This window comes from Mustela nivalis, assembly GCF_964662115.1.
Source record: "Mustela nivalis genome assembly, chromosome: 11".
Lineage (NCBI taxonomy): Eukaryota > Metazoa > Chordata > Mammalia > Carnivora > Mustelidae > Mustela > Mustela nivalis.
The window spans coordinates 87875828-87896412 of NC_139030.1; the positions used below are offsets into that span (position 1 = coordinate 87875828).

The 20585-nt window shown below is 43.9% G+C and overlaps 1 protein-coding gene across 4 annotated transcripts in view; it reads right to left on the reverse strand.

Annotated features, from left to right (window-relative positions):
• Positions 1–8459: 8459 nt before the first annotated feature.
• Positions 8460–20585, reverse strand: part of SMARCAL1 (SNF2 related chromatin remodeling annealing helicase 1) — a 60650-nt gene continuing 48524 nt past the window's right edge. For all 4 annotated transcript variants that reach the window (XM_082689091.1, XM_082689092.1, XM_082689093.1 and 1 more), the window contains exons 15-18: positions 14582–14764; positions 13411–13511; positions 12362–12458; positions 8460–9692 (exon numbers count right to left, since the gene is read on the reverse strand). In XM_082689091.1, the coding sequence (XP_082545217.1) occupies positions 9453–9692; positions 12362–12458; positions 13411–13511; positions 14582–14764 (621 nt within the window). In that variant the 3' untranslated portion in view covers positions 8460–9452. The remainder of the gene's footprint in view (positions 9693–12361; positions 12459–13410; positions 13512–14581; positions 14765–20585) is intronic.

Genomic DNA, 20585 nt, shown 5'->3' on the forward strand with positions numbered 1-20585 from the left:
TCTATGCTCGGGAGGTCTCTTCCTCCCGGCCGCCTTCCGTGGGGAAGGAGGTTTTTTTTTTTGTTTTCTGTATTGAAGATGTTTATTGTTTAAGCAGGCTAAATAGAAATAAAATTATTTATCACAGGCTTATTGCTAGGTATGGAAGGAGATCAGTTTGTTACTTAATTAACTGGCTTCTGGTAATATTAGACCGGTATTTCTCAAAGTCCAGTCCCCCGAACATTGCATTTTCAGTTTTTGCCATACCGGGATTAACTGTTTTATCATTTATTTAAAAACGGAGTCACTTTCAGGGGCGCCTAGGTGGCTCAGTGGGTTAAAGCCTCTGCCTTCAGCTCAGGTCATGATCTCAGGGTCCTGGGATCGAGCCCCGCATCGGGCTCTCTGCTCAGCGGGGAGCCTGTTTCCTCCTCTCTCTCTGCCTGCCTCTCTGCCTACTTGTGATCTCTGTCTGTCAAATAAATAAATAAAATCTTTAAAAAAAAAAAATAAAAACTGAGTCACTTTTAGAAAATTTAACGAAATGAAGCTTCGTCCCAAGCCAGAACTATCTATGGAATCCAGGGCGTATGTCTTATGTGAGTGTTTTTCCGAGTACACATTAAAATTGACACATAAATACTCAAACGAAAAACGTCCAGTGATGAAGCTATTGATATTAATCCCCACAGCACATTTTAAAAACATTACAGAAAATTTCAAATACAGACAAAAGCAGAAAAAGTATAATAAACAAAGGCACATCTTTCAAAATATAATAACTACAACCCTTCTTTAAAAAGTGCTTCATGCACTGACTTAGGGACATTATTTTTATGTTCTAATTAAATAAATACACATTTTCACCTATTAAATTATATATTGTATTCCTTGGCATTAACATTCTTGCCTGTACATACTGAAAACATTAACCTTTCGGTAAAAACTACATCAAGAAGAATGATGCCTGGAGACACAGCAAGCACCTTGTTTTACACACCACTGCAACTGTGCAAACACATCTACCCACTGGGAAAACAAGATGTGCTCAAAATCTCCCAGTTCCACCAGAGCCTCCAAGTACCCTTTGCTTCTACAGGGTGAAGAATGGCAAGGGGTGGAGGGAGTAAGTCTCTCCTCCCTTAGGAGAGAAATACACTGCATATTGGGGATGATTTCTGGACGCTTCGCCACCCAAATTATGTCCTGCTTCTAGAAAACTACAAATAAAAGCAAAATATATTCCTACCAGTGCAAACAAATGGGATTAGTGGAAGAAGAGTTGAGAAACAAGCATTCCAATGGTCCTCCTGTTCTGGTCTGCACGTGCAGTTTGAGCAGAAGTGGGGTTCCCCTGCCCTGGGTGAGTGCGTAAGCATGGCCAGCTTGCAATCTCTAAGGTGAGCCCTCCTGGGCTGGCTGGGAGCCCAGTTCAGATCATCATTTAGGAAATTGACCACCTCCTCCCCCTCCCATCTCCTGGGTAGCCTCCTACATCTCTTCCCTTCAGAGGGTCTGAGAGAGAGCAAGAGAAGGTAGAATGCCTGAGTAAGAATGCAGTAGAGTGCCTGAAAATGAGACACTCCATAATAGGAGGAAATTGTTCATGCTCAGAGCAATTTTCTCAAAACTGAACAATTTTCTTTAAATAGCGAGCTTGAGGATGTGCAAATAGCACTCTCATGAAATCAGTTCTAAGTGGCTTCAGAAAACTGTGGACAAAGTCTCAATTTGTCTTATCTGTGGGCTAATAAATCCCCAACCCCATTAGAAGACCATCAAGTGTACAGATGAACTGTAATATGTACCCATAAAATCTTAGTAAAAATCTCTGCTGAGTCACAAAATTCACTTTTGCCCTTAAAAAGATAAGTTAAAAGTTGTCTCTAGAGGTGAGTTCTTTTAGCTGTTGAGCCAACCAGTTGTCTTTGGGGTATATGGAACATTTGATTCTTGAAGGAAATCTGAGGGGCAAACGTCATCCACAATTGATCTCATGCTGGAGACCAAAGGGTTTATCTGGGAGCCCCAGGTTCCATGCTGTTCCTTCGCTTTGTGCCCAAAGAGCTCTTGTGCCCAAAGTCCTTCACGGAAGGGCCTGGTGGCCAAGGGCAAGAGTGAAGTCTGCACACAATGTTAAGAGCACTGTAGGTTGCCTCCACAAGGGGCAGTAGACTCAGCTAGGGGAAGGGGAGCCCTGAGGCCAACTCCTAAACACCTAGAAATTATCAGGTATCTGAAAAGAATTCAGTATGTGGATTCATTCCTTCTTCTCTTCTCTCCACAAATTTACTTTAAATTCATCGTGTTCATTGTTTGCCTTTTGTTTTAATGGACATTTCACAGGTAATGTACCCATCAGCATGGGTGTTACTTGGTAACTCTTAAAAGAGATAAGATAAATCAATATGAAACAATGACCAAATATATTATGTGAAATGAGACAGTTCTAATATGAAGAGTTTCATTCCATTTTCGAAGAAATAATTCTATGTATATGTATGTATTTACATGCATTGGGAATAAATTACCTATGGCTCCGTCCTAAATTATTTATATTAGTTATTACCTGTAAGAAGCAGGGCTAGAAGTACAAGGGATGAGAATGCAGGGCTTTCATTTTTTTACTTATACATTTTAATTTTTATTATTTTATTTTATTATTTCATTTTTATTATTGTTTTAAGATTTTATTTATTTATATATTTAAGAGAGAGCATGAGTGGGAGGAGGGGCAAAGGGAGAGGGAGCGGGACAAGGGACTCCACCCTGAGCACAGAGCCTGATTCAGGGCTCCATCCCACAACACTGAGATCATAACCTGAGCCAAAATCAAGAGTCGGACACTTAAACGCTTAATGGACTCTGCCACCCAGATGTTCCAATTGGTTAAATTTTACATCAAATTCATAATAGTGAAAAGAAAGCACTGCGGAGCCCTAGATGAAGGGACAGTCTTTTCAATAAGTGATGCTGAGAAATGGCATATTCACATGGGGAAAAACTAACCTTGACCTTACCTCCATGTACAAAAATAAGCTGCAATTGGATTGTAGTTCTAAACATGAAGAGCAAAACAATAAAGCTTCTAGAATATATATTCACAACTTTGGGGGTTATGATTTACATGACTGTTTATTCTGTAATATTTTGTTAAGCTATAAATTTGTTTTATGAATTCATTTTTGTATGATATTTCATCCTAGAAAAGGGAAGTTAAAAACAAAGAGGAGGAGAGCCTGGCACTCCATAAGTCAGATAAACGGGTTGAGGTAGGGGGGTTGTGGGCAGAGGGTGTTGCAAAATCAAATAACTGTTGGCTGTTATAATATCCTGAACACTGTGACTCACAGGCTTCTCGATGTTTTCTGCTATGTTTAGGAATCCATTTCCTTCCCTGGGACCTCACAGGGAAAGACAAAACCAAAACTGCAGGTATGAGAGAGGGCTCCAACAAAATCTCTTTAAGCTTCCGTGCCATTTTTTTTTTTTTTAAAACCTTGTAATCCTACACGTGGTAAGAAGTGAGAAGATAGGGCAGGAAATAAGGTTGGAATTATTTTCATCCCTTTTGCAGCTTAAATTTCACTTACAAAGAGCTTCAGAAAGCATCAAAGTGCCGGGGTGGCTCAGCTGGTTAAGTGTCTGCCTTCTGAGGCTCAGGACCCCAGGGTTTCCGTGATCAGAGGGGAGTCTGCTTCTCCCTCTATGCCTCCCCCTTGCTCGTGCTCATGCACTCTTGCTCTCTTTCTCTCTCTCTAATAAATAAAATCTTAAAAAAAAAAAAAAAGAAGAAAAAGAAAAGCATCAAGATTTCAATAGACAAGAATGCAAAGACAAGGCAAAACCCAGGCAGGAGTCAGCAGTGAGGGGACGGTGCCTCCAGCTCTGTTTCTTTCCAACCTAGAAAAAGGCTTGTGGGAAGCCAAGAAGGAAAAGACACACTATTAATTCGAGTACAAATGGATCAAGGCTTCCAGGATCACTTGCTCCCTCTAGCAGTCTACCTGATGACAACCCCAGAGGCAGAAATTAACCAGGGTCGTTCAGGGAATAATGACCTTGGTGAGGGTAGGCAGAGCCAGCTCTGGTAGGCCTGGGGGACCTTTCCTAAAACCCTTTAAGAGGCCACCTAATCGCAGGGACAGGAAGTGGGATGAGATAGGCCCAGATTTTCTTAATTAGAACTGACATTTCCAGGAAACACAGCGGATGGTGGCAGGTATGTGTCTGGACTGAGCTGTGAAGTAAAGGGGGAAAAAGAATGACTGCGGAAATCCTAACTTAAACCCAAAGGCATTCACTCTCTATAAATAAGTCCAAGTGACTTTTCTGAATCACACAGAAATGGCTGGATGGTTCTCAATAAATTCTAGAGCTACACTCAGCATGGCATAACAGAATATACAGGCTTCCTGGTATAAATAAATATGCTTTGGGGGACCTCAAGGACATCTCAGAGATGGCGAGTCTTTCTCTTCTAGAGCAGCTGAGACTGAGGTCTAGCTAGAGGCTTCGGACGGAGGCTCAACATTTATTTATTTATAAATGTATTTATAGTGGAATAGTGGTTTCGCACATGGACACCAAGTTGCAAGGACCAAGGGCAAACCCTCCCAAGGGCAGGCATTGATCCAACACCTTGTGGCAGGGCCCAAAGTGAATAAAGCAGAGATTTATTCATTTAACGATGATCACCGATGCTCCCAAGCAACACTAGATAAATATGTCTCAAAATCACCTGTACCTTTCACTGTATTTCTGAAGCACACCCATTGCAGACTAACCACAGCTCTAAAGTAGAGAGGAACTCCTAATAAAAATAAGGAATGAGATGTTATGATCTCATTCTCCAAGACATTAAAGAACTTGACCAAACTCCAGCAGAGCTCATGAGAAAGCTGCACCCAATCTTCTTTGAGCGAGCAGCAGACAAGTCTCTGGAGACATCCACAGACTCACAGAAGAGGGCTTCGTAATGCTCCTCAAGCCATGTGATGTCAGGACAGAGAGCAGAGGCTATGGCTAGGCTCTGGGGCAGGCGAGGAAGAAATGCTCCTTCCTATAACTCAGCATCTAACTGTGATCCAGAATCTTTCTGCTTCCTGGGCCTTAACTCATTCCACAGACTTCTCCCTAATGAGGGGACCATGTTGTTTCCATCAATGAGTCACCAAGACTGCAAAAAATTCACTGCAAAAACCCCGTGAGCAATGTTGAGGTAGGATGTTAGCATTTCTTCTTTGCAGATTCTGTCCCCATTGGGCCACTGCCCAGCAGGCCACCCAGGGCAAGATCATCTGTATCCTTCTCCAGATCTACACTGACGGCTGTGTCTGTGGCAAATTGATTATGGAATCCAACAGCAGCAACCATGAAGTGATGAAGTTGGCTTTCCAGAACACCTGCTCCTAAGGGAACTTAGGACAATCTATTTGATGACACAGCAGCCATTGCTCTTAATTACTCTTAGACAAATATTTATTTTAAGGGGCCATTTGGAACAATGTTAGAGTAAACTTTAGAAAGACCCATTACTTGTCCTTTGGAAGCTTCCAAAGTCATAGTCACTAATATAAACAAACTGGTACAGCTAACAAAATTTAAAAACAAAACAGAGAGCTGGAGGTGGTAAGATAGTGTAAGACCACTTCGGGTGGCCGAGGGGGAGGGCCCAGACAAGCATTCTCTCTCAGGCCCGTGACTCTGGATTTTTTTTTCTAGGTAACACTGGGTCATTCTTGTTTCAGGAGGTGATAGAGGAAATGGAAGGCCTAATTATCTGTGGAGATCTGGTACCATGGCAGAGCTTCTCAGAGCAGGATAAGCTGGCAAGGAAGCAGGCTCAGCTGCTAATAATCTCCACAGTCCTTTGCAAAAAGATACGAGCAGTAACTCATGGTCCTCAGACGTAGGTGTTCAGGCTGGATTTCCTGAGGAGCTCTGACCCTGCAGAGAAGCTCCCAGCAGTAGATCAATACAGTGATTAAAAGGAAGTTCTATAATCAAATGCCTGGTCCGACTGAGGAAGGCAAGAAGCCAGCCGGTTATTTGTCAAGACCAAAGCCTCCCACAGGACATGGCCCGGAAGTCCGGACTGGACAGTGCTGACATGTCGGTGTGCCTGACCATCCCTGAGCAGCAAGTAAAGGGGGCTGGGTGGCTCTCAAAGATCTCTCTCTCCACTGGAGCTGTCTAGAAGCCCTGGAAAGGGGACTGAAAGGCACAAGAAAATGGTGCGCTCTAGGGTCTCATTCTAGTGAGAACAGAGTTAGCTGGGAGCCTGCAGGGAGGCTGAGGCCCCTGGGAAGGCAGCGGTGCAGTCAACTGCTCACAGACCCAGCAAAGCACTCCCGAGCCTCCTGGTGTAGGAAGTGTGCACCCTCCCTCCGGTGGGTTCTGCAGGGAGTGGCCTGGCTGGAGGTCCTGCTCTGCCACTTCCTGGCTGAGACCCCCTTGGCTTGGTTTCTGCATCTGCACCATGAAAATCGAACTACTTTCCTCCAAGGCAGGGCTCACAGTGTCAACACGGGTAAAGTGTCTGGCCTGGTGCCTGGCACATAGCAAACAGTACGAGAGTGAAAACCATCCAAGGCTAACAAACAAATGCATACACAGTCATGCTGGAACAACTTAGACATCTTGCATTGCTGCCAAGAAAACGGGGCTAACTCGGAACGTTCACTTAACCCTGGCCCACCGTCTTTTGATGATACCAAGTAAAGCAGCCAACTCCTTTCTTCCTGAAACACATTTTTAAAAAGATTTTATTTATTTGTCAGAGAGAGCGCACACGCACAAGCAGGGGGAGAGGCAGGTAGAGCGACAGGCAGGCTCCCTGCTGAACAAGAAGCCTGATGTGGGGCGCGATCTCAGGACCCTGGGATCATGACCTAGCTGAAGGCAGACACTTAACAGCCCGAGCCACCCAGGCACCCCTGACACACTTTTTAAATATCCTGCTCCCGGACACCCATTTTGGTTTTCTTCCTTTTTCTTTGCTGTTTGCCCTCTTTTTTCTCTTCCCAAGCCTAACTGTTGGCATGCTCTGGGATAAGTTAGATCCACTTTTTCCCTGAAAGCCACTTTACCTGCTCAATCTCATCCAGTCCCAGACTATTAACACCATTTCTAGCCAGTGAGGGTAGAATTCACAGCTTGAGGGGTGACCTTCTCCTGCTGGAGACCCAAATCCTACAGTCTATATAACCTAGCCCCTTGCATCTTGCCAGAGAAACACAGAGTGTGGGGTACAAGGTGCTCATCAGAGATCAATGTCTGCGAAGGAAGAGGAAGGAGGGGAGGCAGAGGGAGGCAAACTGGAGCCTTAGACAGCCCAGAGGGCAGTGGGCAGCTCTGTCAGTGAATACGGTCCCAGAGAGGTTTCTCGCATCAGGGTTCAAGTGGCCCGGCCTTTGTGCCCGCCTTGTTCAGTCACTGACGCGGGCTGCTCCTGGAAGGGTGCAACCCTGGACAAAGTGGCTTTCCCTGGACTGCTGGTTGTGGCCAGGTGGAAGCTATATGCTATTTGTGCTCCCTGAAGCTGGGCAGGAAGCTTCTCGAAGGGGACGATGGGTGGGGTGTCTCCATCTAATTCAACAAGTCCATAACCAAACCCTTGATTTTGCCTTGCTGCCCAACCTAGCTGTCCTTCCTCATCTTTTTTCTTTTCTTTTTTAAAAAATCTCAGTCAATGGCACTACAGCTTTGCTCAGGCCAAATCCTAGGTCTAGAGACTCCTCCCTCTCAAATGCCTCTCAGTCAGTTCATCTCAAACTCGTTCAGCTCCACAATCACGATGTATCCAATCCAAGCACTTCTCACCTCCTTCCCACTGTTGCTCAGCTGAGCCCCACCCCAGTGTTGCCCTGTGGTCAGCTGTAGTAGTTCACTAGCCTCCTCTCAAAACTGTTTCCCTGACCATCCTTCCCGATCTATTGTATGCACACAAATAGAAGGGATCTATCATTCCTTTCATTCCTTAATTGATTTAAGACTTTTTTTTTAAATTTTAGAAAGTGCACGTGACTGAGGGGAGGGGCAGAGGAAGAGGGAGAATCTCAAGCAGACTCCATGTCCAGAGTGGAGCCCGATGATGGGCGTGATCTCACAACCCTGACATCATGGCCTGAGATGAAATCAAGAGTCAGCCGCTTAACAGACTGAGCCACCCAGGCGCCCCTGGAGGGATCTTTTAAAATATAATCAGATTGTCTCCAATCACTGTTCAAAAACCAGTCAGTGGCTTCATGTTCAAAATTAAATCTGATTCTTTACATGACCTATAATCTCACATGATACCCCACACCCCTCACTGCTCTCTAAACCTGTGCTGGCCAACACAAGAGCCACCAGCCACAAGTGCACTTGAAACAAGCACTCGACATGAGCTAGTCCACACTGGAAGGTGCTGTTAGCATCAATTACACACTGGGTCTTGAAGATTTAGCATGAAAAAAAAGGTGAGAATGTAACAGAAAGTTTCTAAGTTTTTAATAGTGATTATATGTTGAACAGACAATGTTTTAAAGATGAGTTAAAGAAAATACTAATTTTTTATTTTTTAAAATACTCTTAGAAAATTAAAATCACATCTGTGGCTTGTGGTATATTTCTGCTAGATGGTGCCGCTCTAAACTAGAAGTTATCAAATCATGCTTTGCAGGCCAAGTCCTGCCCACTGCAGGCTTCTGTATGGCCCATGGACAAAGCACAGTTTTTACATTTTTTAATGGTTGGAAATAAATTAAAAAAATAAAATTCACAACACATGAAAAGTGTATGAATTCGAATCTCAGTGTCCATTAGAGTTTTATTGGAAAAGAGCCATAATCATTTGTTTCTGTATTACCTATGGTTGTTTCTGCCCTACAGCAGCAGAGTTGTCATTCCAACAGAGACAACCTTGCTCATGCAGTCAAATACATCTACTGTCTGTTGACTGACAGAAAAACATTTCACCTCTTGCTCCAAACCCTTACCTCCTTCACTTTGCTTTTCTTTGAAGGATGTGTAACTATTACCTCTCCTGCGATATAACTTCTGCAAAGGTAGGAGCTTGCTCTCTTTTGGGGAATTACTGCCGCACCTAGAACGCTGCTGGCACATATCAGGTGCTCTACAAATATTTGTCCAAACAGTACATTTTTTAAAAAATCCAGATTTTAGGGGTTTCACAGGAAGCCCCACGTTACTTCAAGAACACGAATTCCACTACTGCAATGGCTGTCTCTGTTTCTCAGCCAGAAAAGCTAAGATTAAGACCCCAGCAGTCCCGTACAGAAAGGCCAGAAAGGAAATGCCCATTTCCTTTCCTTATCAGGAAGGAAGGCCTGGTAACTCGCGGGGCTCGAGACAGACGCCAGCACTGCTGTAACGTCAAGGGGAGTGCAAGCTTTAAAAACAAAACACCTGATCTTATTTCCATGATTTTTAAATGCCTCTTTTTTTTTTTTTTTTTTTTTGCCCACCTATAGGGGAAAGGTAAAGCTGTCAAAGTTATCAAAAAATTCAAATCTCCTTTTCTTCACAGGGCTGCCCGTCAACGCGATTTCATCCAGTGTGCCTCCCGGGTCCTGAGAATCACTTCCAGGTGCACCACACGCACTTCCGGGGTCAAAGGATTCCACCGCCTCCAGGAGCTCCAAGTCACTTCCATCTTCCTCAAAGGACTGCTGGAAGAGGTCATAGATCGTCTGCTGCTTTGGGTCCTTCATCAGAGAGAGAAAACAACAAAGTTAGAGCGCAGGCTCCAGCACCAACTCTCCCTGTGCCACTGAGGCTGGGGAGGAGACCCCGAGGTGGGGGCTGCCCGTTTTATGGCATCAGGTCCCGCACGACGGCCAGCGCAGACCAGAGCGGCCTTCCCGCCCGACACTGTTTCTTCTCTGCTGCTCGTGGAGTAAAGGAAAAGGGGGGTGGTGGTGGAGAAATGGTGTGAGAGCAATAAAGAACCTGCTCTCAAACTAGAATTCATGTTGGAAATGCCTTCTTCCTTCTAGCTTTCCAAACGGGTATTGAAGTAGCTCCCAAGCTCTCATTTCCTGCAAAGCCGTTCTCCAGCGAGGGCTTAGGTTGGAATTCAACTGCCAAACCCGTGTGCTCAGCCACGGCTTACACCTAATTTTTGGAGTGGTTGGCAAAACATACCCATACTAGACATACAGAGAAGTAGATTCCCGTTTTTTTTTGTTTCTATCTAAAATCTGCCAATGATCAAAAGACCCATCAGCCGCCTCTGCGTTGTCGGCCATGGCGCAGTGCTAAAATCATGCTCAGCGGCTGCAACCAGAGCACGCGATGGGCTCACTATCACCCCTTTGCTCATCTCTCCCAAGTGTGAATTCCCAACCCTGACCGTCTTTCATGCCAGGTGTGCTTTCAGTGTTTCAAATGACATCGCGGTTCCCTTAAACAAATGGGAGTTTAAAAACCAATGTCATCTCTCCTCTCATTCCTACATCCTCAAACCAGCAGCTCTCTTGGACAAAGCCTAGTTTTGATGGTCTGCCAACTTTTTTTTTTTTTTAAACAGGAGAAAATCAATAGGCATACATACAGGGAACCCACACAGATGTGGAAATGCCAAAGATGGTCAGGCAAAATGAGCTCATACATGTCAATCTGAACTAAGCAGACGGAGGTAGGGGTCTGGGACCTCAGAGGAAAGGAATGCATTTCACAGAGGGTCTACTAACATTGTTCTCCTCCCCCTGGCTTGCCATCACCAGGGCGTCCCGACAGCCTATCCCACATGTCGAAGGGGCAGCAAGTTTGCCTCTCCTGTCTTGTTTCCTCCGTGATGTTCCACAGGCACACTGTTTCCCCAGGCTTCAACACTGGCACTTGCACAGATTTGCAGTGGTGCATCCCCATTTCAATCCCTGGCCGGTCTCTGCCGGGCTGGTTTCTGCCCTTCCCTGTCCTCTCACAGGATTTTCTCATCATGTCTTGGAGCCCCCCCCCGTGTTGACCTCATCAATGCGGAAGCAGCTTCTCTGGCTTTTCAGCCCCTTTACAGTCAGGTCTCATTCCAGCTGGTCTCTACTTCTTCACTGTTCCTTAACAGAAGGCCCCCCAATCCCTCCTGCATTGGTGATGGGGGGCCCTGAAATCTGACTGTGGGAGCTGTCCTGTGAGAACTTCAGATTACCCGATATACCCGCACCCAACACTCCCTCACCTGTCAGGATCCCAGCCTTCCCAACGAGGAGTGGTATTAAGGGTCATTAAGGTCAGCCTCCTGTGATCTGCACATCCTCCTCTAAGAACTAACCTCATCAGCCTCTGTCTGAACAACTACAAGGTTAAGGAAACACTGCCCCAAGTAAAATAAGTGTTAACCTGCACTTGAGTAGGGCATTTGATTATGGTGGTGGCAATACTGTGCTTTCAGAGCATGCCTGATTAATGGAAGCAAAGTCCAAGATCTGATCAGTATTTCACTTCCCCTCTGGGAAAGCAGGCTGTCTCAGCGAGACATAACCGCTTTTGCTTTAATCTCCTCCAAAGAGGTAACATTTTCTTTTTCTAGTAGTTGATGAAATTTCCAGCTCCACTTGAATAAAAAGATAGATATAATTATTAATCAAAATAAGTATTGATAATGGCATTTATATTATCTTGTACTTGTATTTCAGGCAGAAATTCTTAACTAATTCAGAGTGAGGGTAAGGGTAAATAAATGAGTTCTAAATAAACTCATTATTGAGTTTGAGAAGGTTGAGAATCCTTTAAAAATAAGGTTCCTTGCTTTCAAAAGGGCACATAATAACCTAGGCTCTGTGAAAATATTTATCATTCAACTGAATTAGAGAGTTCTTTAAAAAGCTTAAAAATAAGGTTGTTTCACAATTAGCTTATTAACTCTTTACATCTAGGATGATAATTTATATTCTACATTAAAAAATATGATCTCTGGGGGTGCCTGGCTCAGCTGGAGGAACCTGCAACTTTTGATCTGAGGGTCATGAGCTCAAGCCCCACATTGGCTGTAAAGGTTACTTAAATAAGAACTAAAAATAAATAAATAAATAAAAATATGACTTCTGAGTCTTTTTTATCTCAATAATTACTTCTGGAAGGAAGCATTTAGTTGCTTCCTCACTGTAAATGAAAGATCAAATCCTCAGACTCTAGTCTTCCTGTCACTCGAAGATTTTGCTGATTTCAATCAGACTCTGATTCTGGGCAATTCCATGAGAAGACATCTTGGTTTCCAGACGAGCTGCAGTAAAGCTGCTTTTCTGTATAAGGCTGAGTGAGATCCACAGGAATGACCCACACCTTCTCTCCAGGGACCCAAGGGCTGAGTGGACAACTTAATGCTCCACCTCCCCCACCCCCCAGCCAGGGGCAAGAAGCCATTTGCTGGTGTTACCTTGTAGAAGTAATTAGTAGCTTCTGTCGTTTCTGAAAAATTGGTCTCAGAAAGTCCGGCCTCACCCAGAACTTTAATCTTCTCTTGAATTAGGGGCCTGTTGAGGACAAAGGCGCCGCAATGAATATAAGCTGCACAGAGCCAGGGGGCTGATTAAAAGGAAATCCCCCTCCCTGTGTTTATGGGGCGGAGGCATGCTGTTCCACTTCTTTGCAGCTCTCCAGGCGCCAATGCCCAACCTCAAATATTTGCCTCCTCTCGGCTATAAACCAATTTAGGGTTTGAGTCAATCAGGTTCAAAATTCTTTCTACTGGAAGATGTAGAGAAAACAAATGTCTCAATACAACAAAATTCTCAACCAGGGCCCAGTGAACAAATCCACAAATTCAAAGATGCGGGAGTAGGAAAAACGAACACATGTGGCAAAGGTAAGACCCCTTAGTCATAAAGCTGGAGACAGGTGAGTAGTGGAAACTAATGAGATAGTCAAGAAACTTAGAATCAGGAAGGGGTAAATGGGATTGGGAAGGAGCATTTGGAGATCTTTTTGCTTAGGTACCAGACATGAATCTGGAAGCAGATCTTTTTGCTTAGGTACCAGACATGAATCTGGAAGCACTACATGGCCCACAGGGAGCCACTTTCTCCCAAACGTCAGCAGCAACCCTGTAGGATGGCCTTATGTACCAATACATGGCATAAAGGGGCAGAGGGGAACATCACCGTGTCTCAGCAATGCCTTCATGGGCAGGAGAGTGTCTTATAAGCAAACCTGCACCTATGTTTCCTCACCATCGGCTCCCCCCCGCCCCCTTGTCTCAGGCCAGTGGGAAAGGAGTCACATCGCCTTCATCCTCATGCACCCAGCAAGCCATGAGTAAATGCTGGGAAGGGGGCGCGGCATGCTCACGGCTGCAAGGGGAAGGGCATGACTCCTGGCTCCTCCGCACAGGGCCCTGAAGACATCAGCAAGAGCGGAAGACGTTAGGGAGTGAAGGAAATAGATCACTGGTGTCAACCCCCGCACCACCCCCGTGGCCAGCCATACCAGAGGTAGTCGTCAGCTGTGCCTCTTGCCACGAGGTAGTGGATGCTCACGGAGCTCGACTGTCCGATTCGGTGTACCCGGTCCTCTGCCTGGAGCAGTACCTGTGGGGTCCGGGAATCACGATGTGTACGGGCCAAGGCCTGAAAGGTCTCCAGCTAGCACAGCACACAGCCCCCTGCCCCTGAGCCCAGCACACCATCCCTCCTCAGAGGACTTCACTTCATGCCCCAAGTCAGCAGGTTGAGAGCCTCTACCTCCGAACAAGCTGCCACTGAACACAAGAGAAAACCAAACCAAACCAAACCCAAGTTCTGGGGGAACTAGAACCTGCAGCCAGCCAGCGGTGGGCACAGTACTAAGTGCCGGGAGGAACGAACAGCCAGCGCTGACTCTGCTAGGAGGCCGTGCTGATGGCAAATGACAGAAGCCCGGCACGCCTCCGCTCTTCTCACTGGAACAGAAACCATGACCTTCTAAAGAACTGAGGGAGACGTCATGGATGATTAGGGGTTGGGTGGCTCTTTAACATGGTAAGCCCTGTAATAAATAACAAGGCCCCAAAGCATTGTTTCTACTATATATGCCTTCAGCCTCGAAGTCCACCCATCACAAAACAGCACCCTGTGTGGCCAATGATATATCTGCTGTCACAGCTCTCCGCTCAGGAGATAAGGCCAGTGGAACCCCCACGGTGGGCAGTTGCCCACTGGCCACACTGGCTAAGCAGCTCACAGTGACGGTTAATACAAACCCACAGGCTGGAAGGCCAGAGGCCTGGGCTGCGGCTGCTGTGGCCACGGGCTCCCCTTCGGGGACAGCTGTGCATGCGAGCTGTTATGCCCCCATTTCCTCACAGAAGGATGCCTCCTGAGATTCCTCCTGACCTTCAAAAGCCTCAGTATTCCCTTCATAAGATGGAGTCGATAATCCTACTACCTAGGAGACTGCCATGAACATCTAATAGCCAGACAACACATGTGCGAGTCCTTACTTCTTTAAAGACTGACCCATGGGAAGTAGAAACACGTTTCTGAAGCCAAGCAGAAAAGGCCAGAAGACAAAACTGGTGCTGGTGCTGGAAACCCTGTCAACCCCGACTGACACCCGGGCCTTCCGCCCCACAACCACGCGCCCGCGCACCTGGGGTATTCAAGTCCCCAGCGTCCCTTACCCCTGGATTCCAGAACAGCTCCGCAAACACCACCAGGTCAGCTGAGGTGAAGGTGAGGCCCATGTTGGCTGCGGTGATGGACAGCACGGCCACGGCGTGCTTCTCGAACAGCTGGAACTGCTGGCACAGGTCCTCGCGGTCAGCGGAGGAAGTCGAGCCGTCAATGCGGATGTGCGGCACGTGCTGCGGGGACAAGGAGGGAACGGAGGTGGGCAGCACCAAGGCGGCGGGGGGGGGGGGGGGGGGGCTCGGCAGCTGCGGCTCTGTGGACACAGCCACGCTGCCGTTCTGGCTCCGACCTGCCACAGCAACGATCCCTCCCTTGACCCTGCTTTCGGAGCTGTTTGTCTTCTCATTTCCAATGGAAATTTCTGTTGAGAGACTTGCAGATTCCCATTTGTTTAAGCAAACATGCAGAGATTCCTTGCACGTTGGACCCACTTTCCCCCAGTGGTACCATATTGTGAAACTACAGTGTATCACAACCAGGAAATGAACTTTGATATGATGTACCAGTCTTATTCAGATGTCCTGTTTTACTTCAACTCATATGTGTGTATCCTACCAGTGTTATCACTCATGTCCTAGGAATTTCTGTCACAGACAAGACATTGAAAAGTTAAGGGGCACCTGGCTGGCTCAGTCAGGAGAGAATGTGACTCCCGATCTTAGGGCTGTGAGCTCAAGACCTGTGTTGGGCACAGAGCTCACTTAAAAAAAGAAAAGGGGTGCCTGGGTGGCTCAGTCGGTTAAAGCCTCTGCCTTCCGCTCAGGTCATGATCCCAGGGTCCTGGGATTGAGCCCTGCATCGAGCTCTCTGCTCAAGCAGGGAGCCTGCTTCCCCCTCCCTCTCTGCCTGTCTCTCTGCCTACTTGTGATCTCTGCCTGTCAAATAAATAAATAAAATCTTAAAAAGAAAAGAAAAGGGGTGCCTAGGTGGCTCAGTCAGTTAAGTGTCTACCTTCAGCTCAGGTCATGATCCCAGGGCCCTAAGATCGAGCACTGAATCGCATTGGGCTCCCTGCTCAGCCTGCTTCTCCTTCTCCCTCTGCCTCTCTCCTTGCTCTGCTTGTGCTCATTCTCTCTGTCAAGCAAATAACTAAAATCTTTAAAAAAAAAGAAAAAAGAAAAAAGAAAGAAAAAAAAAAAAAAAGAGAGACACTGACCAGTTCTAACACCAAAAGGATTCTTCTGTGGCCCTTTTACAACCTGAGCTGAAGGCAGATGCTTAACCCACTGAGCCATGCAGGCGCCCCTATCACCGATCTATTTCTGCCAGGTGCTCTCTTCTCAATGTGTGTGATAATCTTTTAAACACAAAGTTTTATATCCTGGTTTTCTCCAATAAACACTATGTTGTAAATAAACGAAATTATTAAGGTTTTCTAAAACATATTTATTAACATCCTTATATTTCATTATGTGGCAACAAAGTAATTTATCCATTTGTGTATTTCTTCATATTTTGGAGTTTCTTTTTTGTTTTTTAAAGATTTATTTGAGAGTGAGAGAGAGAGAGAAAGAGTATGAGTGGGGAGAAGGGCAGAAGGAGAGAATCTGAAGCGAATGTCCTGCTGATCACAGAGACTGGGGGCTCGATCTCACAAACCTGAGATCATGACCTAAGCTGAAACCAAGAGTCAGAAGCTTAACCAACTGAGCCATCCAGGTGCTTCATGTTCACTAAAAAAAGATGAGCTGGCGAACACCCATCAACAGGTGAATGGATAAAAATCATGGTATACGCATACAACAGAATATTACTCAGCAATAAGAAGGAATGAAATGATGACATGTGCAATAACAGATATGAATCTCAGAGTATGTTAAGAGAAATCCAATTTAAAAAAAAAGTACACACTGAATCATTCCACATTTATATAGAGCACTAAAAATGCAAATTAGTTTAGAGTGACAGAGCAGATCTGTGATGGCCTGGAGATGGGAGGGCATGGAGAAACGGGAGGGATTTCAAAGGGCCCAAGGAAACTCCCGAGGTCAACAGACACATTCACTATGGGCTTGAACTCACAAGTCTGAGATCAAGATCTGAGCTAAGATCAAGAGTCAGATCTTGAGCCACCCAGATGCCCCTTCACTGTCTTCTTACCAAACTATACTCTAAATGCAGCTCATTGCCTGCCAAGTATATCTCTATAAAGCTATTAGAATTAAAACGTTTTTAAAGGATGGATTAAAATAAACGTGCTCATGGTTCTTTGCCCATATTTGGTTATTTCCTTAGACTACACTACTAAAAATCAAAGTACTATGACAAAGGGAGAGACTTAATTTAAGGATCCTGATATTATCGCCGAATTGCTTTCCAATAAGTAATGTCTGAGCATGTCCAGCTTGCTGCACTGTTATCAATGGTAAGGGCTGTACATTTTTTTCCAAATCTTCTAGAAAGATTTATTTTTATTTATTTTTTATTACATTATGTTAATCACCATATAGTACGTCATTAGTTTTTGATACATAATTCCACAATTCATTGTTTGTTTATAACACCCAGTGCTCCATGCAATACGTGCCCTCCTTAATATCTATCACCAGGCTAACCCATCCCCCCACTCACCTCCCCTCTGAAACCCTCAGTTCATTTCCTGGAGTCCATAGTCTCTCATGGTTCATCTCTCCCTCTGATTATTCCCCCTTCATTTTTCCCTTCCTTCTCCTAATGTTCTCCATGCTATTCCTTATGTTCCACATGTAAGTGAAACCATACAATAATTGTCTTTCTCTGCTTGACTTATTTCACTCAACACCCAAAAAATAGATAATTAAGTCAAAAAATGGGCAGAAGACATGGACAGATACTTCTCCAAAGAAGACATACGAATGGCTAACAGACACATGAAAAATGCTCAACATCACTATCCATAAGGGAAATTCAAATCAAAACCACATTGAGATACCATCTTACACCAGTTAGAATGGCAAAGACTGACAAGGCAAGAAATAAATGTTGGGGAGGATGTGGAGAAAGGGGAACCCCTTACACTGTTGGTAGAAATGCAAGTTGGTTGCATTTTGAAAACAGTGTTGAGGTTCCTCAAAAAGTTAAAAATAGAGCTACTCTATGACCCAGCGATTGCACTAATGGGTATTTACCCCAAAGATACAGATGTAGTGAAAAGAAGGGCCATCTGTACCCCAATATTCATAGCAGCAATGTCCACAATAGCCAAACTGTGGAAAGAGCCGGGATGCCCTTCAACAGGTGAATGGATAAAGAAGATGTGGTCCATATACACAATGGAATATTACTCAGCTGTCAGAAAAGATGAATACCCACCATTTGCATCAACATGGATGGAACCAGAGGGGATTATGCTAAGCGCTGCACATTTATAAACCTCTGCTGATGTGATAGGCTAATTTTCATTTATTTGATTTTCAGTGGAGTTGAAGTTTTTCATCTAAGGTTCTTAAAGGCTCCTGTCATCTCCTCGAAGTTAAGAATGATGGACCTACATTATTATGTTTTATGGCTGAACAGGCTCTTATTTAACAGAATACCTACTGACAAACATTTAGGTTTCTAATTATTTGATATTATAAATAATAACATCACTAATCTTATAAATAAATCTTTGGTCTCATTATTTCCTTAGGATAAGTTCCTAGAAGAGGAGCTTGGAAAAATTTGAGTGCCTTAAGTTATGCCAAATTGCCGAGAAAAGGTACCACATGTATGAAAACCCCCCATGGTCTAGCCACTGTGTGTATGTGTGAAAGAACAGATCCATAGTTCTAGGTAATTTAAGTCAATTTTTCCCTTTGTGATTTCTCTCACTGTTTTTATGTGTAGAAAGTCATTCCCCACCCAGTGATCAGCTATACATTCATCTATAGTTTCTTCTAACACTTTATGGTCTTAATGAGCTTTGGTTTGTCTGAAATTTAATAAATAGTGAAGCTGAGTTTCATTTAAGTATTCCACTCAATAACTTAGTCAATTACCCAAACTTTATTTGTTGAATAAATTAAGCCTAATTTTTGATGACTCCTTGATTATACTTTTTAAAAATACTACAGGGCTATTCAACTAAAGAGTTATTAATACTAAAGAGGGCTATCCATTCTATTCCATCCTTCTGACCACCATTTCTTGGCCTAGCATGGCTGAATTTTATAACAGATTTTAATATCTGGAGGCACAAGTCTATCAACATTTTTCTTGTTTTTCAAAGTTGTCTTAGATAGCTCTCCTCAATTTTTGAGACTCCTTTAGCATAATAATATAAGATTCCTTCCCTTAAAATACACAATTGGCATTTTTATTTGAATTGAGTTAGACCTACAAATTCATTTGGGAAGGACCAGTATTTTACAGTGTTTGCACTGGAGCATGGCCCAAGTCCCTCCAACTCATCAGTCTCTACACTCTTTTTGGTGAGGTTACTATTAGGTGCTTTATATGTTTTTGCTGCTCTGAATTTGATCTTGTTTTCCACTGTATTTACTAATTAGTTATAACTGGTACATTAAAAAAGCTATTTATTTTAGTATATTCATTTGGAATCTAGGCACTGTATTAAACTCTTATGCATTTTGATAGTTTTCTAATTAACTGTCTTGAGTTGCTTGAATACAGTGACAGCTCTGATTTTTCCTTTCCAGGGATTATAGCTTTTAATTCCATTGGCTGGCTTCCTGGATCACAGCATATACAAAATTCAAACCCAGGTGTATTAATGAACCACCTCTAAAATTCTCAGGAAAAAAAAAAAATCACAGGAGAAAATCTTTATGACCTTACGTAAGGAAAGATTTCTTAACTCATTCATAAAAATTAAAAACCATATAGGAAAAACTAATAAACTTGAAATGCAATTCATTTATAACAACTAAAGCAAAAATTAAACTTTGCTCAATAAAACTTCAACGAAACGAAAAGAAAATATTGTTAACTGATAGATACCCAAAACTTATAAAGAATATTTCTAAATCAGTAAGAGAAAGATCATCTAACAGGAAAACAGGCAGAATATTTATAGAAGACACCCTGAAATCACTACTAAACATACAAAAAGACACAACTGTGAGTGGTAGTCAGGGAAATGCAAAGGAAAATAAGAATGAGCTGAGATTTCATTTCACTGGCTTGGCAAAAGTAAAAAGTCTGATAATACTGTTAGTGAGTGCTCAGGACAGCAGGAATTTCCAAATGCTGCTGGTGCGATTACAAATGTGAATTACCACACCTTGCAGAGAAATCTGACAATACCCGATAGAGCTGAAGACAAGCCTATCCAATGGTTATGCAACATCATGCCTGGACATGCCCACATACATACACACGTGTGTATGTGTGCACGTACACACACGTATGTGACAGTATTCATATAACAGCAAAAACTGTAAGTAAAATTCCATGTCTCTCCCCAGGAGAATGGATAAACTGTGCTACAGTTACCCAATGAGATCCTATTCTGCAGTTATGGCGGATGATCTATAGCTATAATACTACACGGAAAAATCTCAAAAATAACATTGAGCAAAAAGGCAAATTTCAGGATACTCAAACTACGCTGCCATTTATGTATGTTAAATACATAGAGGAGACTATATATTAAGAATACATACTTTTGGAATAAAATATGACAACATGGAGAAAAGGACTGGGGACAGTGGTTACATCTGGTGGGGAGGACAGAGAATGAGTTAGAGGGCTGCAGAGGGGCCCAAGTATGTTATTACTTAACATACACACTTTGAAATAAATATAGCAAAACACTTAATTTATTAAATCTGGGTGGAGAACATGTAAGTGCCTGCTGTATGTTTCTCTATACTCCTCTCTATGTTTGAAACATTACAGGGGTGCCCAGGTGGCTCAGTCGGTAAAGCTACCAGTTCTTTTTTTTTTTTCAAGATTTTATTTATTTATCTGACAGAGAGAGAGATCACAAGTAGGCAGAGAGGCAGGCAGAGAGAGAGGAGGAAGCAGGCTCCCTGCTGAGCAGAGAGCCAGATGTGGGACTCGATCCCAGGC